This window comes from Zonotrichia leucophrys, chromosome 14 (genome assembly GCF_028769735.1).
Source record: "Zonotrichia leucophrys gambelii isolate GWCS_2022_RI chromosome 14, RI_Zleu_2.0, whole genome shotgun sequence".
Lineage (NCBI taxonomy): Eukaryota > Metazoa > Chordata > Aves > Passeriformes > Passerellidae > Zonotrichia > Zonotrichia leucophrys.
Genome location: NC_088184.1, coordinates 16318137 through 16335449, shown reverse-complemented (window position 1 = coordinate 16335449; position 17313 = coordinate 16318137). Strand labels below are relative to the sequence as shown.

General features: G+C 42.5%; 1 protein-coding gene across 5 annotated transcripts; it reads right to left on the bottom strand.

Moving 5' to 3' along the window:
- Window positions 1-300: 300 nt before the first annotated feature.
- IL4R (interleukin 4 receptor) lies at window positions 301-17129 on the bottom strand. 5 transcript variants are annotated; one of them, XR_010442103.1, is made up of 12 exons: window positions 17024-17129; window positions 16553-16792; window positions 13990-14103; window positions 10759-10897; window positions 9749-9900; window positions 8537-8691; window positions 7821-7977; window positions 6891-6990; window positions 6240-6309; window positions 6024-6100; window positions 3976-5924; window positions 301-2795 (listed from the first exon to the last, which is right to left on the bottom strand). XR_010442103.1 is itself a non-coding variant. In XM_064726442.1 (11 exons), the coding sequence occupies exons 3-11, from the start codon at window positions 14057-14059 to the stop codon at window positions 4184-4186; spliced, it is 2661 nt and encodes an 886-aa protein (XP_064582512.1). In that variant the 5' UTR covers window positions 14060-14103; window positions 16553-16792; window positions 17024-17129; the 3' UTR covers window positions 3737-4183. The 5 variants fall into 5 exon arrangements, 4 of the variants coding, with proteins under 4 accessions (XP_064582512.1, XP_064582516.1, XP_064582514.1 ...); XM_064726442.1 differs by lacking the exon at window positions 301-2795 and having other exon boundaries at window positions 3737-5924; XM_064726446.1 differs by lacking the exon at window positions 301-2795 and having other exon boundaries at window positions 3737-5924; window positions 6024-6055.
- Between the last annotated feature and the right edge of the window lie 184 nt (window positions 17130-17313).

Sequence of the window (17313 nt, the reverse complement as noted above, 5' to 3'; positions counted from 1 at the left end):
AGCAGCAGGTTGAAAAACACTGAAGCTCTAGAGGTGGTGGCTGTGAGCTGACACAGGATGCTGCAGGGGAGGGAGGAGTGCATTTCTTTCAGTCTGGGGAATACTGAATGTCACCTGCAGAGACCCCAGCATCCTGCCCTCCTTCCTCCCTTCTGCCTTTGCTAGTTATCTGTAGCCATCAACACTGGGGTCAGCCTCTTGTTTTCCCCAATATCCATGGAGTCTGAACCCATACTCCGTGAATGCTGTTGTAAAACGACATTGCTTTGGCTCTAGCCAGAGGAAAAGAGCTTACCTTCACAGAGCTGAGGCCATGTACGTCTCGCTTATATGGAGGAGATTGCACAGAGGCTTGTATCTTCTCTTAGGAAATCACCCAACACATGCTGGTAAAGAGAAACAGGAATGACTGTGCTTGTGAACTCACCCTGACCATCTGGAACAGAAACCTACAGCTCTGCTCAGGCTCGAACCCAACATCTGCAGCTGCACCATGCAAAGCATGCCCAGAGCATCTCTGCACAAGGTCAGCAAGACTCACGCATTCCCACAGTGCTCACCTGAGCTGGCAGTGCTGGCAGAACTCCGTGCTCCTTCCACGCAGGTTGGCAGACACTGACCCTCTCAAGGCAACATTGATCAGCTTGTCCCCAGATCTCTGCAACTGGGGATGCACCAAGACTAGAACTCTACTCCTGGCACACAGCTGTTTATGGCTAGATCCTCATCTGCATCTCATAGAGCTCTGTTTTACCACAGCTGTCAAAAATCAGCACATCCCACCTATCCTGCCTGGCTGCAGCTCTTCCAGGCTTGGGGCTGGTGCAGCAATGGAGCGTGCCTTAGGCAGTTTCTGGCACCTGTCACAGGGTGAAAAACACACCAGCTGTCTTCAACCTCGGCTGTGGCAGCATGTGCAAAGCAAAGGCCTGACACAGCAAGCTGCAGGGGGGTGGCCAGCTGCTTCTGTAAACCACAGAACATGCAGTCCCAATACATTCGGTGACTTCTCATGTCACTGGCAGCAAGTGACATGCCTTTAGGAGAAAAGGCAGGAAGGGAGTGGCTTCTCAGAAAAGCCAACCTTGTAGCCCCCCTCCACTATAAAATCTTGCTACACAAACCCAATATAGGAGCAGAGCCAGAGTTGTACGAACAGCAGTTCTTACAAGTTGTTTAAGTTTTTAAGTTGCAAGAAGAGCAAAGGCAGCTTGACCAGAAGTGGGAAGAATTCCTAATACTTCTGAACAATGGCGTCTGTTGCAGGGGCACAGCATAGCTCAGAATGAGCCCATGAAATAAGTCAGCACAGGCCAAACTGTGTATCCTAATTTTTACTATAGCAGAGGAAACAAGGCATTTCATGGCTTCATTGCCCTCGGTCATATTGTGGAGGAGCATGCTATGTGTTTCTGAAGCACCTCAGCCAGGCAGTGGAGGGGAAAGACCAGGCAGCAGTGAACTGCCCTGCACAACCTTCAAGCCCAGGGCCTGCCAGACATGTGCACTGGTCAGCACTTGCACCACAGTACAAGCCACCTCCTCCAGACCTCAGCTGGCTGTTTACCACAGGCACTGGCTCCACAGCCAACGCACATCTGGTTCTCACAGAAACTCCCTAGGGCGTCAAAACAAGAGCTGGGGACTGGTTATAAGGCTGACCCAGGCGCGGAAATTCTACCCCAGAATGCCGTCCAGTGCTTTCTCACCTCATTATAATTCTTGCTGCTGTGTGGGTGGCTCATTGCAAGTGAAACCAGCAGAAGCTGAGCTGGGGAGAAGCAGTCAACCTCAAACCCTTCAGTTTATAGTGAATTTCCCCATTTCTAAGAGCTGGGGAAACAGCACCAAGTAGGAAAATCCCAGTGCTACGTATTAGTCAACAACTTGGTAGCCTTCAATCAGAGGAGAAATACCGCACTGTTATGAATGCCCTGCTCTTTACGATTGGGTAGAGACAGGATGAAGGAAGTGGCTGATCCATCACTAAACTGGGACAGGAGCTCCTTAGGATGCCTGCCGTGCTCCTTGGACTGGGGCAGGTCTAGCACACAAATCCCTCTACCAAAGACAGATTGTGGCTGACAGGCTGTACTGTAACAACTCTTGCCATGACTATTGCCTCTCTGCATTCAGAATACAGAATCTTAGGCCTCATGCACAGATGATCAGTTTTACAGACAGCATTCTGACTAAGAGCAAAAAAGACCTAAACAGCTGTTCCTCCCCTCATGCATCTAAACATGCCATAGCAGCCAGTTCCCCATTCTGTTCAACTAGGCCTGTTGCCAGTTTTTCTTCTCTTTCATCTTGCAGTCTTACTTGAAGGGAAAGTATGGACATTTCAATGTTATAGAAAACTACAGGATCGGCAGATTGGAAACAGGACAGCAAAAAGAACAAATAGAGCAAAGCACCTTTGGCCAGAGTTCTGCAGAGATGTAAACTTCCTCTCAACAGGCTTGTCACAAGGAATGAAAACACTCAGGATTTAGCAATCCAGCTGTGCTGCTGATAGCTGTTAGGCACTCTGGGAAAACAGGCCAATGAATGGCAATTCATTAGGCTTTGGTTGTGTTAGTGAAGTAACTGGAAAATGCTCTCTTCCTCACTTTACTGTGTTTTTCCTTTGTTTTGGAGCAATCTGCTTAGAAAGACAACAGTCCTGCAGTCCAGTTCACTGGTCTCCTTGCTTTTTTTACCAGAAAATTCCTTCTGACCTTGTGACTTTGGTGCAGTAGGAGAGGCCTTGGGGGCTGTTGCCATGACTGCAAGGTCTCAGTCACAGAAGCATGCTGAAAGAAACAAAAATTCCAGGTAATGTGAGATCAAGATACATCATCATGTAGGAGCCCGGAGCAGACCTTGAATTCAGCAATCTGCAGAGGTGAGAAATGATCTTGTGTGCATGCATGGGCAACAATTAGTAAAAATTACCGATTTTTTTGTAAAAAATAGGCAGCCAGTGACGTGCCTGTAGGAGAAAAGGCAGGGAGTGCCTTCTCAGAAAAGCCAACCTTGTAGCCCCCCTCCACTATAAAATCTTGCTACACAAACCCAATATAGGAGCAGAGCCAGAGTTGTACGAACAGCAGTTCTTACAAGTTGTTTAAGTTGCAAGAAGAGCAAAGGCAGCTTGACCAGAAGTGGGAAGAATTCCTAATACTTCTGAACAATGGTGTCTGTTGCAGGGTGAGCCAGACAGCTGCCCCCTCAACCCCACTGTCTGTCTCCAGTTTTGGGTTATAGAAAGACATACGAACAGGGATCCCCCTTCTCTGAGAGTTAGGTTCCATTTCACCAAAGAAAGACTGAAGGGAGAGAAAAGGAAGAATAACGCCACACAGAAAACCATCATATGGGAATGTGCGGACTGGAAGGCATAGCTATGTTGAACAAAAAAGCCAGGGAAAGGCAAAATGGAGCTGGGGCTCAACAGAGAAGCAAGTGCTGCAGCAAAGTTGGCCTGAGCAGACCTCTCCAGCCAGGCACAAGCCTTTGTGGGTGCTTTCTTCTCACAAAGAATGCAAGAGCGAGCACAGGTGTAGAAGGGAAAGAAAGCACCACTGGTGTCCCTACATAAACACCTCTACTACTTTACCATCTTGGAAGAGAGATTTGCAATACCAGTTGCTGTGCTTAGCATTATGGTTTCCTTCCTTATGAAGAGCAATACAAGCAGAGTTTTCTAAATGAGAATAAATGTATACATTTCAATTGAAATAACAAGCAACAATTCAACTTGCCATACAGTTTATTTCCAAAGACTAGTTCAGTCTTGGCAAATGTGGCTAGGCTACCTCCATATAGCAGTTGTTCTCTTGGGCAAGGGTTCACACAAAAGTTTCATTTGTTTCTCATTTCTCCTGCTGTTTTCCACTAATAGTTCTATTGGTCTTTTTTTTTAACAGCAAGTGCCAGTCTGGAGTCCTCATTGTGAATGGTGTGAGAGACAGAAAGATAGGAGTTACTCACAAAATAATTAGGTAGCACCTTGTCTGAGCCATGGAGCTCCAGGGGCTCTACAGTTTTCCTTTCTAAGCTTAGCCCAATACTGTCCAGTGATGCTGGTAAGCTGACTGCTGAGCCACACCCCCTGCCCCCATTTGCATGCTTCAGCACCTCTTCACTTCCCCCTGCACCTCCAAGTTTCCCTAAGTGATTGTGTGAGTGGTAGTGGAAGTCAGTAATTTAGTCTGTTATCACCACTCTCTTGCATTACTTTCCCAGTAGGGTTAAAGCTTTTCCATTTTGTTGTCTTTGTAGCTCTTTCACCGCTGTTTAAATCTTGACATTTCATCTCTAACAAATGCAACAGCTGTTTATCTCTGCTGGTATTTTCATCGTTGCTATCACCATACAGCTCATTAGTGCTGTTGATCCAAGGGCTACCATCACTAATCTGCGTGTCATTCTCACTAGATGCTAAACCTGGGACAGTGGTGCAGTCAGAACCCTGAACAGTCAAACACACATCATCCTTTATCCTTGTGTCAGATTCATAGATTGCAGTATCTGGTGGTGCTTCATTCAGGTTGTTGCACATATTAATGAAGGATTCATATAGTGATGTAGGTATAACCTCATTGTCACTGTCCCAGTATAGACCATTACATTTACCTGCACTACCAAAAGGCTGATAGCCAGATGGCTGAGGTGCAATGGGGCAAGAAATTATATCAGCTTTCCTTCGAACATTTTGATATATTACTTGCTTATGCATTTCTTCCTCTGAAAGAAAAGCTGAAGCACCTTCATTTACATGTGTGGAGAAAGACAGAAAATCAGTATGTTCTGAACAGGTGTTTGGAAAATCAAGCTCAGTGCTGGGAGATCTGTAGTTGTTGTAACACATCTGATTGCTAGCAGGCTGAGCCCTTTGGTCTCTGCAGCTGCATTCGGGCATCTCTGACAATTGTCTCAAATGTGGTAAGGAAGGCACACTTTCAAAGCCCAGAGTCAGGCTACTGTTAGCCATCGACTGAGACATGAGGGCGCTGAAGCTCTTGTATGCAGAGCTGCTTGGCTCCTTGCATGCAGACACAAGCATATTAAAGCTCCTGTAGGCAGAGCCACAGGGTTCCAGGGATGGAGACAAAAGGGTGTCACAGCCCTTGTAGGCAGAACCACACAACCCCATGGATGCAGACACAAGGGTATCAAAACTCTTGTCTGCAGGGCTGTTTTTTCTGTCTGTTTCAGTTCCAAATAATGATTTATTTGTAGACTCCTGGGTCAGGACACAAGAGCCAAGCTCACTTTCAGAATGACATAGAAAACGGCTTTGATGAACCATTTGTTGAAGATCTCTTGCATCCAGAGAAGCAGAATTTATGCTGGAGCTCCGATACCCAGATTCAAAGGATTCTTCTGATAGTTCTGACTCTTTGCTGGCTGTACTACAATTGTAGCCATCTTGAGAGGCTTTGGTGAAAAGAGGAGCTGTATGAGAAATATCACACGGTTGCAGACTCTGGTCTACACTTTCTTTTGGATTTTGCTGTGATGGATTTTCAGACCCAGTGTTCTTTATGGTTTTCCTCTCAGCTGTGGGAATGTTTGGGCCTTTATTGTCTTCCATGTTATTTTCATCTGCCAGGAGTGCATCAAACATGTTAGCTAGTAACTCATTGTGTTCAGGGTGCTCTCTGAAAGCACCAATGCTGCTCTCACAAGGCTCAAACATGGTGATCTGGTTGCCAGTTTCTTCTTGGCTCTCAGTTTCACTGTCTGTTAAACATACACAGATTTCTATACACTCTTCAACTGGTATTGTATCAGGGATTAAAACTGCACTGCTGTCTTTTGGCAACCACTCTTCAGACTTGCTGTAGCAACTGCAAGATTTCTCAACATTTCTGATGTTATCTTTTCCCTTGAAGTTTTGGCTTGACAAACTTTCAGCCAGACAGCTCTTGCAACTTCTGTTTTTGGAAGTCAAAAGGAAAGCACGGTTAATGTTTATAGTAAAGGAAACAATTTTATGCTGTAAAGCAGAGGATTTTTTACAAAATCTTACTTACATTTGTTGTTCCATGTGACTGTGCTTTAAGTCCTGGAACGGGAACTTAATTTCATCAAAGTAGCACAAAACTGAAAACTAATAAAGATACAAATGGGATTTAGGACACATATGAACTGTATTTAGTATCCCTTACACTAGACAGACAATAGAATTTACTACATATTCTACTTCTGATGATCAGGAAAAGGTATTTTTTGCAAAGCTTTTAAATTACCTTGACATTTTTTACAACTGATTGGCTCTTTGCTGGATTTGGGATTTGATCCCACCATTCTTTCTTCACTCTGCAAGGAAAGCATGAAAATAACTTGTTTTGACTGTACTTGGGCTTAATCAGTGTTCATTTCTCTCTTCTGCTCTCCGTTCCCTCTTAGGCATCTGCACTGCAGCAAGAGAAAGCATTCGTTTTGAGGATCTCCTGATTTTTATTAAACCAGTGCAAAGATGTTTGTATGTTTGGTTATGTGACTGCTCTGCACAGTAACAGCCACCTGTTCTTCTAATCATTTTTAAAAGCATGTGTGACATAGACAGGATCTCATTACCATTTAAAAATTTTTGAAAGAAATAAAGGTATTTAGCCATCCTTACTTGAACTCCAGCAAAGACCAGGGTCCAAAACTGGCAACCCCTACTATAATAAACCTATTCTAGTAAGTTAATAAGACTATTCTATTTATAAACTAAGAGTTTATAAAACTGACTTGTGTTTATAAAATCTCTGCTCACAGACAGCTAGATAAAGGCGCTGAGGAAACCCAAAACACTAGATTTCTGTGCTACCAGACATTTGTCTAACCAATAGCAATACTGACATGTGTATAAACTATTACTCTATAAACTCTGTGACAAGCAGGATACCTACTTGGTGAAACAGAAGTAACAAATTATGGATCCTGCCATGATCAGTATGCAGGATGTGGGCACAGCCATCTGCAGAATGTCTTCAGCCTTCACCTGGTAATCTGTTAAACAAGCAAATGTCTACATGTCAATGTGCATCTAAATGCAAGCACTGACAATACCAAGTTATTTGCTGCTCTTCTGCAACTGAAAAAAATGCTCTTTTAGAGGATGTACAATTAAGCTTCCAGCACGTTAACAACAGGCCCTCACAGCTGCCAGCAGGAATGGTGTGTGGTGTGTCAGAGACCTGGCACAGGTACTGTGCTCAGCTACTGGGTGTGGCAGGAGCTGGGAGAGCCCGTGTACACTGCGAGGCCATCGTCAGCCCTCAGGCACAAGGGCTATCACACAGCGCCTAAAATGGCATTATCATGCATTATCATTGTCACTGTAGTGCAGCTATGTTTCTTGTTCTCTCTGCTCCTCTTCAGGGGCTTTTATAAACCCTCCTACCTCTATTAAAATACTGCTTTATTTGCAGCATATATATATATACATATAAATATATATTTACATATATATATATATACACACACACACACATATAATTTATACTCACTTGCTCTCACATCAATGTTGCCGTTTAGTTCAAATACCTCCTCTACTTCCCTGTTGTCTACTTCATGAAATAATTATAGAGAATAAATAGATTCCTTTCAGTCTGTTTTTCACAAGGCTAAGCAATCCAACCTCCCTTGGTCTTCTCTTCCTTAGTTTCCCAAGGAGCTGCCTATCTATGTTTAGTGTCTTTGGAAGCCTTTACAGATGTAGTCACATTACACTCAAAATGATGAAGATGGTGAGTCCATAACTCTCCTCCAAGAGAGCAGCAGAGTATGTAAGACTGTATACCATCCTTTTACCAAGCTGTTATTTCTGACGCTATTACCATTGCGAAATTCAACTTCTTCACTCCATTCACTCCAGTAGGCTGGGTATTCCACGTAGTTACACCTGAGACTTGCAACATAATCATAGCCCCTCTTCAAGGAGCTTGCGGTAATCTCAAAACTTTTTGCCTGGTAGTTAATTGCTTTTACAGAAGCCTGAAAAGAAAGTGAGAAAGTCACTTTGATTTCTTTATAGGGTGAAGGGTTAGTGACTGCAACTACATATCAACAGTGTTATGTGTTTCAGTGACCGTTCACAAATGAACAAATAAATGACTTATGTGTGTTACTGCAGTTCATGTATGTCATCGGCAGGTGACATTTATTACCTGCCACCATGCAGGTAATACCAGACGCAGCCCAGCCCAGAAATGCTGAATTATTCAGAACTCACCTGCCCCACAGACCCATCAACCTCCAGCTTCCTGATGTCTAAGGAGCAAATGAAGTTCAGGGAATAGAAGCATTGTTTTTTCAATCTCTGCCCTGTCTACTGCAAGCTGCAGACCATTTTGGGGGGGCAGTCACAAGAGTTTCCATTCTCTGACACCCAGCTGAACTATCTTGGGGGCAAAGTGAACTGTGGCAAGTGTGTAATCAGGATCACTGTGCTCAGGCTGGCCCTTACATTATTATTAATGAAGTGACTTTCCAGAGGACTTTTTAAACCTTTAAGCCCTGGAGATAGAAAATGAAGAGACTGGGTGTCTCTTACCTCTGTCGGGTGCTGCTTCCTCCAGTATTTCACTTCATAGATGACTGGCTCTCCAGAGAGAAAGGATGGATGAGAGTAGCTCTCCTCCCAGCTCAAATTGAAATTACCATTTTCAGCTTTTTCAATGGCAAGATTTTTGGGGGCTCTTGGCTTAACTGTATGGTAAAAAATACAGAACAGGGTCATGGGAGAGTACTGATAGAGACAAGCAGAGAGAGAAGCATTCACCAGAATATCACTGCAGTCAATGCACTTAGCCCTTTTCACTATGGTGTACCACACCATAGAGAATAGAGAGGCTGAACCTGAGCAACTTGAGGGTATTTATTAAGCACTGATTCCTCAAGCTGGCTGAACCAATTGCAAGCACGGCCTTTTGGAGCACTGGATGCAGCTTTCAGCCTGGAGAAACAGGAACAACCTGTGCCCTGACAGCTGTGACAGTAGCAGCTGTGAGGCCAGGTGGGCACAGAGCTCCAACATCACAGCCAAGCTGTCCTGGCTCCCTGTCTCTTGAAAATTAATGTGGACGTCTGCTTATTTGGCAGATAAGCAGCAGCATCAATCAAGCATTCTGAAGAGAACCAGGTCCTTGGCCTGCCTAAAGTATGAAAATGGTTTCTCTGAGTGTTTAAGGTGACAGGCGTTACCAACAAGCACACTGTTCTGACCAAACTGGGGGTCTAGGCAGAGACATGAACTCTGTCCTGTTTCGGAGCAGTCTCTTTAACTTTTTTTATCATTGACTGTTACAATCCAACAGGAATTACTGTAAAAAATCTCCTGCTCATTTGGCATGATTCAACTAGCATGAAAAATCAGAGTATGACAGCGACAGGAAAGGGAAGAATTTCAGCAGGGATAAGCTAGTTTATTTCCAGAAACTGAACGCAGCATGATTCCTCTTTCTCTTGTAAGCCACAAGTAAAAGGCACTAAAGATAATCTAAGTCCCCAAACTCCTTTTGGCTCGCAGCTGAGAGGGTACAGCTAGAGGAACAATCACTCTCTGCCTTCCCCATTACTTACATTAATTCCTTAAGAATCTAATCCAGAATCAGGTTTCTAAAACAAATGGGTTTTGCATTTAAACTACCATGACATTTTGCACCTCTGACAAGCAAAAACTGTTCTGGGGACATGAATAAGAAGTTAGCTAGGACTGCAAAGCCTTGAACTGGATGTGCCAGTGACAAAGTAAACAAGATCTTACCAACAAGGGCTGGTGTAACATTGTAATTCCACGAATCAGTGCCATTGAATTGTAGGGCTAGAATATATGTGAGGCTTACTGCAAAATATTCTGGATATATTGTACAAGTGCACCTTAAACTGTCTTTTTCATTCACAGGAACACACTTGTTTCTGAAAAACAGGCACAAAATTATGTGATGTTTAAGAGAGTGTTACACACTATTCCTTGAAAAGGTGAAATCAAGTCTCCCAACATGTATAACCAATCAGAACTGAGACAAGTCAGTTCTCAGAAATGTTTCCAAAACAAAACTGAGATCCTCAAACAACCCACCCTCCCCAGCCACCTACTGGATATCTGTATCACACAAATTAAAAACTTGACAGAAAGGCCAAGTATTGATCCCAAATACAACCCTCTGTCACACTTCTAAAGTAAGATACTAACAGCTTGTTAGTATAGGAACAGGTTTATTGCAGTGTATCAGCAAGGTTATTTGAATGTTGGTGTGGTGAAATCATGCAGCAAGGGAAAGGAAAACCCAGATGCATCTTCTTGTGTAAGAGATGATGCCTGGCCCTGCTCAGAACAGGGACAACAGTCTGTGCCTGAACAAGGAGCTAACTGTGTGCAGAGACAATCACCTGGCCTTCAGTGGAAAGCATCTTTCACACAGGCTACAGACCAGTGAATCAAGAAAGACTTCTCATGAAGAAGGTAAAATTTTACATGAAGTTAAAGTTCTGTAAACATCTAAGAGCCCTACCACTCCCACCAGTAGGACTTGACCCATCCTCTGTCCTAAGAAAGCAGAAAGTTCTGCAGAAGAGTAGACTGCTGAACTGAGGGTGCTGTTAATTGCAGAAACCCATTTTACTTAAAAGGAAATAATCCATTTTCCTTTAAGAGTAATAATCTGAAGTACCTTTTGTCCCAGACACCCACAGTAGAGGGAGGAAATTAAAGCCAATAGTGGCTATAGGATGTATAAAACTTAACAATGGCAGTGTAACATCTTAAACACTTACGACAAAGAAGTTTCCTCACTGTAGTAGAGCACGAATTCTTTGGAGCAATTGGTTTGTGCAGGCACCTTCCAGTGACAAACCAGCTCTTTGTCATAGTCAGTGAAGCATGCAAATTCTTGTATGTGTCCTGCAGTCAAAACTAGGGGAAAGCAGCATACAATGAGAAGCAAGAGAATCAGAAGACTATATTGGACTAAGCAGAAATACTAACTTTTCCATCTAAACAGAGCTGCCACACCTCTGCAAATTAAGTGAAAACACTGCTTTTTTTTTGTGTCAGGGAAAATGGAAGGAGAAACATACACTCAGATCATCTCCACCTTTCTGGAGACAATGTCTATGGTCTTGGACAGAAGAAGTCTGCAGTAGTAATACTGAGACAGAAAGGCACATTTCAGCCAACACAAACTTCCAAGAACAGAAAATCTGATTTGCAATAGCTCTATTTAAAACACATCAGCATTAAATGACATTACATTAAAACAGCATTAAATACAAAAGGTTCAAAGCCCAAAATGCAGATAATTAACAGAGTCAGACAAGGATCACTGCTTACAGTCATGACTCCTGTTTTACCTACAACTAAGGTAAAAGGTTCTAAGCTTCCCAAATGCATTTACCTACAAGGAAGGTAAAAGGTTCTAAGCTTCCCATACTTCATTTCACTCAGTACTTCCTGCTCTGTCTTCTATTCACCATTGTTACAGGAGCATTCAAGACTGAGGAGAGATGAAGTCACACTGAGGCAGGCACTGAGGAGGTACAAAGGCCCAGAGTCTCTGCACTCCAGTGTTCAAGTTTATAACTATTTTCACTGGCAGTATTTAACAAAAAAATAGAATATAGTGGTCAAAATATCTTTGAAGATAGTTAGAACTGGAAGTGCAAAGAGAATCCACAATCCTCAGTATCCCTTCCAGCTTCACTTTACTTCAATGTGCTCCAAAGAGTGATACACAGAACAGAAGAGAAGCTAGGTGACAGTAAGGCCACATTGTTATTTGGACTAACAGTGTGCCAACCCTGATACTGGACCCTGGAATGTGATTATAAGAAAATAGCTAGAAATAGCTAATACTTTTATCATCCAAGACAATTATTTGCCTTCTCTGATGTTTGACTTCTGTTTCACAGGTAAATAAAAACAGTATCTCACTTTTCTTGCACAATCTGTACAAATATAAATCTTTTTCTGCTTTACACATCAATCTCCTGTAAAAAAATTACAATACCTGTTTTTTTTGAATCCTATTAATTAAGATTATCTGAGAATTTCTAAAGGGATTCTGCTAAAAAGTTTTCTGTGGCAATTATACAAGACCAAATTTTGTATACATGGCCCAGTACATTACCAACTCTCCATGCTGGTCATTTACATTGCAAATCCAAGACACATTTGCCAACTATTCACATCCTGCAAGGTCTTTGTCCTTCAGCCATGTCTGCTTCACAGGCTTATTCCTTCCAACAGGTACCTAAATTTCAATTATTCATCCCATGCCTTTTTTGCTGAAAGTACCAAATTTCATTTTATCTTCCCTACATTTCTACTTTTCTGTAGTCCACTTGTGTTATTTACTATGATCCAACTTCTGCATACTCTAATACAGTACAGGATCTGCAAATGTAAAATGTGACGGTCAGATACCTTTTAGTAGATATGATATATATAGCACAATGGGATCTATAAAATTTGGATTCTAAGTTGTCTGGTATATTGACTGCTTATAAACCTAGAACTTACTGTGATTCATGGTTTCAGTAGTGTTCAAAGACTTAGAAAATGTTTTGGTTTAGTTACGAGGGCTAAATATTTATCCTGTAGATAAGAACTATTGCTGTTATGTCCTTTCTGGATAACAGTACCATGTTAGGTTTCCATTTTTTTCTGCATGGTATCCAATTCTTTACCACTCATCAAAAAAGCAGCAAGTCAAACTTCTGCAACACTTTAACAGTCATACTGTTTTTTATTTTACAATAATCATTACTCTGTTGATGTTGCTTATATTTGGTTGCCATTTGTAATTTTATTGCTAGTTCACTTAAAATGTACTTTTAACAGAAGTACTATCAAGTTAAGGCCCTTTAAGATGAATGACATTATTTTTCAATCTGTTAATCACCTTGCACTTTCAAGAATACTTCAATTAAATTAAGCTCTTCCTTCTGTGTTAAGCTATGATAACTAACATTTTTACTTTATCTTGCCATTCAGTGCTGTCATGTCTTTTCGGAACTCTAAATTCTATTCTCTGCTCTTTTCCTCTCACCTTCTCACTTCTTCATCTCTGGTATACCATATTTTTTTCAAAAAGCTCAGATATTTGAGAATTTCCTTTTGAAACCATATACAGTACAGGGTTTGTTTTGACTTTGCATAGTTAAAAGAGGGAACTTAAATACTGAATTTCTTTTTTGATCCTCAAAGAGTACACAATGCTGAAGAAACTTAAAATGCATAGTTAACTAGGCAAACAAACCCAAACAAAACACAATAAAATTAAACTTTGACAAAAATAATTTAGGGAAATGAAAAGGTGGGATTACCTACACCAGACAATTCCGCCAATGTGTTCTTGCAAACCTTGATCCTTCTCATTAATTCAAATTGCACTATTTCGTAGTATGTAAGAGAGTAGCTAAAAAACTTTCTTTTTTAGAGACATGGTACTTTAAATTGTCCTTTGTCCTTTGCTTTATAAAACAAAATGAGATCTAAGAAACTATAGACTACTGTGGAACTACTTAAAAAAAATACAGAAAGCAAAGTGTGAGATTCATTTTCCAGAAAATAAAAATGCATTATTGGAAACCATTACTATATCTATATGTCTATATGTCTACATGTCTACATGTCTATATGCCTATATGCCTATATGTCTATATGTCTCATCAGTATTTTTAATCAAACATCATAAAAGATGAAATGAAAACAACCCATGTTTATGGGTATGGGAAGTCAGCTTCTGCCAACTGAGCTTCATGAAATAATCCTTAAGGAACAAGCAGCACTCGGACTCTACGCACCTGCAGGCTGACAGAAGGGTGGCGAGGGACACACCAGAGATCAAAAATCTAAGATTTTTTTCTAGTACAGGGATACTTCTGACATTTGAAGCTACAAATTTTATAGCAGTTAATTAGTGGTAACAGCGTTACCTAGTGGTCACAGAAAAATGCTATCAAGAAAAACTTCACTATAATAATTTAAAATATTGACAAATATACCTTTATTTGCTGTATATGAAAAGAAAAGGATCCACAGGATATACGGTGCAGCACTTGGGAGTCTTGCCATTATTGAAAATGGTCAGCTTCAGTAGGAAAAACTGTGCTGCAATTCTGCCAACAGAAAACATGATAAGCTTACATCCCTGTCTCAGTTAAGGGTAAAGGCATAGTTTTTCCTATCACTCTGCTAGATGTTAGAATTCAGACTCCCTGCTGTACCTATTTCCCACCCCTGGCCCCTAAAATTAGCTCATGGAATGAGACATGTAAAAGAATAAGGAGAACATAAATGAGCTAGAAGACTTTTCTGCAAAATTTTCATTATGGAGGATAAGGGAGCTCCATTGGCCGCAGAGCCACTCTCTGTAGCTACTAGAAAAGAATGGCTGCTAGTATGTAAAGGGTAAAAAAGGGCAAGCACTAGACCAAAATCAGTGACATTGTCAGCAAAGCCCTATGATTCCACTCAGATAAGTATAAGAATTTAAGAATGAAGTGTCCAATCTACTGACTAAAATGTTTTCTCCAAGTCCAATCACCAGTACCTCGATAATCTGAGTATCATCTCTTTAAAAAAAGAATTTTAGCAAAGAACACTGAGCATTGCTCCAAAAGAATACAGATTCATTAAAACATTCATTATTAAAAAGTTGTAAAACACATACCTAGTCATTATGTAACCAGAACAACCTTGGAGAAGGAAAATAATGCAGCTTTTATGTCCCTAAGCATAGCAAAACTGTCTAGGTAAATTGAAAACAGATGAAATAATTAATTTCAGACTTCAAAATAGCAAGTGTCCCCAATATATTTTACCAATGTAGCTACTTAATGTCTAAGATAAAGCTACCAGCTTTCATATAACTACAAATGGATATCATGCATTTAAAATTCTGGTAAATTTGTAAGTGAAGTCATGCTAACTAATATGCTTTTGGCTTTGCTTTCAGTGTAAGGAGGGATAATATTGGTTCAGCAGGACATTGTTAAGACACAACCCTTTGGTCCCTTCCTCTCATGCTTTTGGAATTTTCTGACTTTCATATCTGGACAGGGTGTTCTTGCTGCCTGAAGCTTCAGCTGTTCTGTAAATACCTGTAGGGCTCCTGGGTAGTGAGCTAGTTTTTATTTCAAAGGGAGAAGAGGGGAGGGGAGGAGAGGGGAGGGGAGAGGAGAGGGAGAGGAATCTCCTTCTCTTGGTGAATCGTATTGGGTGTTCTGCATAAGGCTGGCCAGATTCTGAAGTAGAAAAGACTAGTGTAAGGTATTTGTGGATGGTGGTTCAATACTCTCTTCCCCAAACCAACCATGCAGCAGAACCACAACACATGTGTCTGACAGAGGTGAGTCTGTCTGTCTGAAAATATCCATCTTAGAAGTTAAGGGATAAGGACATTGTTAGTCAAAATAGAAGATCAGGATGGAGACTCTTCTGTGACCTTCTCTAGGGCAGTAACTGCTCATCGAGTAGTTCTTTATTAAGAACAAACTTGAAACACAAATTTCTCATAAGAGCTTGAGAAAACTATGACTCAAAAGTTAAGTTTTTTTCATATTCTGAGAATAGGTGAAATGTGACTAAGCACAGTAATACATTTTTTTAAAAAGAACACAAGCACCTTGGCTGCTACTCAGACAAAAAGAGCCAACTGCTCTGGCATAAAAAAATTAAAAACCCTAATTTCCCTTTTTCCTGGAATTCTCAAGAGAGGAAGCATTTGCTTTCCACTGTTAGGTAATACTGCCACATGACTGGAGTTCCAAGAAACTCTTGGAACTTTGGCAAAGAATCCTGAACCATGTATGCATGTCCAAACGAGCAGATGGCAGACCAAAAGCATCTTCTCATGGAAGAATGGATCTGCACGTGTGGATGAAATTGGAGTTAAGCCAGTGCTTTAATGAAACTGCAAGAGAGAAAATTTTAAAACATCCACAGCTCTTCTGCCTGTTACCTCTTAAGTTTTTCATTATACCACACAATGAAATACCAATCTTAAAAAAGTAGGTAACACATACAGACAATACTAAAATTGCAGCAAATCTAGTAACTCTGATATATTTGAGGAAAGTAACTTGCAAAGACATAAGTCACTTCCCCAAAATTAGGAAAGAAATCTCTGTCAGAGTTAGAAGCAGATCTACAAGGTTACTGGCATAAGCTACATGCTTTAATCACTTAACTTTCTGTTTCTTGAAAAAAACGCGATGTGATTAGAATTATTTCATTCACTATCAAGAAAAACGATACTAACTTTTGATCTGGTCTTCTAAGAAAATCAGGGTCACATTTCATTAACAGGTATAATCTGCAAAACTGTTATGTGTAAAGAGTAACTCCTGCCCAGACCAAGAGGTCATATTAAACAAGACTGCCTAACGCACCGTTGCTGCAATTGTACAGCTAAAGCATCATTCCCTGTTTAAAACTGCTTCTTTTTAAAACTGATGCACATCTTGTCTTACTCTCTAGTTTTAAGCATTACTATAAAGGCTGAATAAAATGAGACAAGCGGTACAGAGCAAAGCAAAATGTTCACCAACAGATTCTACATCAAACCTTGAAAAAAAAACCCGTGCAGCGTGCAATGCCTTCTAACGAGAAACCTCTCCTTTCCGGGCGCTCAGCACGGTCCGCAGCTCGTAGGCCTCCGGGCACACGGGGGGCGCAGCCTGAGCCCTGGGCTGGGCACGGCCGGGAACGGCGCCGATCGGGAACGCGGGCCGGGGACAGGCGCGGCTGCTGCGCCTACCGCGCAGCACGTCCAGCAGGAACAACACTTCGGAGAATTACACCTTTCTGTGTAAAATATTGTAAAAGGAGCACTCGCACTTAACAGCCTCCAGGAAAGAGAAGCGATTCCAGCCGGAGCCGGGACGGGCCCAGGGCTATGCGCCCGGCCAAGCCCCGGAGACCTTCCGCCCTTCCCAGAACCGGCTCGGAGAAAAACACAGCACAAACTGCACGCCAAGCGCAAGTAACGAGAAGGAATCGGTCCTGACGCCAGGACGAAGGGGCCGCCGGACGTACCTTGTGTCTACTGGCGCCCGCTCCTGACCCGGACGCTTCCGGACCCGGACGCAGCGCTGCCCCACGCCCAGCCCGACGCCATCCGCCCCCACACAGCGCCCGTCCGGCGTGCGCGGCGGGGCCGGGCGGCGGCGGCGCGGCTGCGCGGGCGAGCGGGCCGGGCGGGCGGGGCGCGGCGCGGGGCGAGGGGCGCGGCGGCGGGGCGGGGCCGGCGGCGCGGGCGGGCGCGCGGGCCGGCGGGGCGGGCCGGCGCGGCGGGGCCGGCGCGGGGCGGGGCCGGCGCGGGGCGG

What these genes read in the sequence shown, in the direction of transcription:
- IL4R (XM_064726442.1), bottom strand. Translation starts at nt 14,059, where the DNA reads ATGGCAAGACTCCCAAGTGCTGCACCGTATATCCTGTGGATCCTTTTC. An exon ending in CAGTTGTAAAAAATGTCAAG is followed by an intron (nt 6,101 to 6,239) that starts GTAATTTAAAAG and finishes TATCTTTATTAG; the next exon opens with TTTTCAGTTTTGTGCTACTT. An exon ending in AGTCACATGGAACAACAAAT is followed by an intron (nt 5,925 to 6,023) that starts GTAAGTAAGATT and finishes TTCCAAAAACAG; the next exon opens with AAGTTGCAAGAGCTGTCTGG.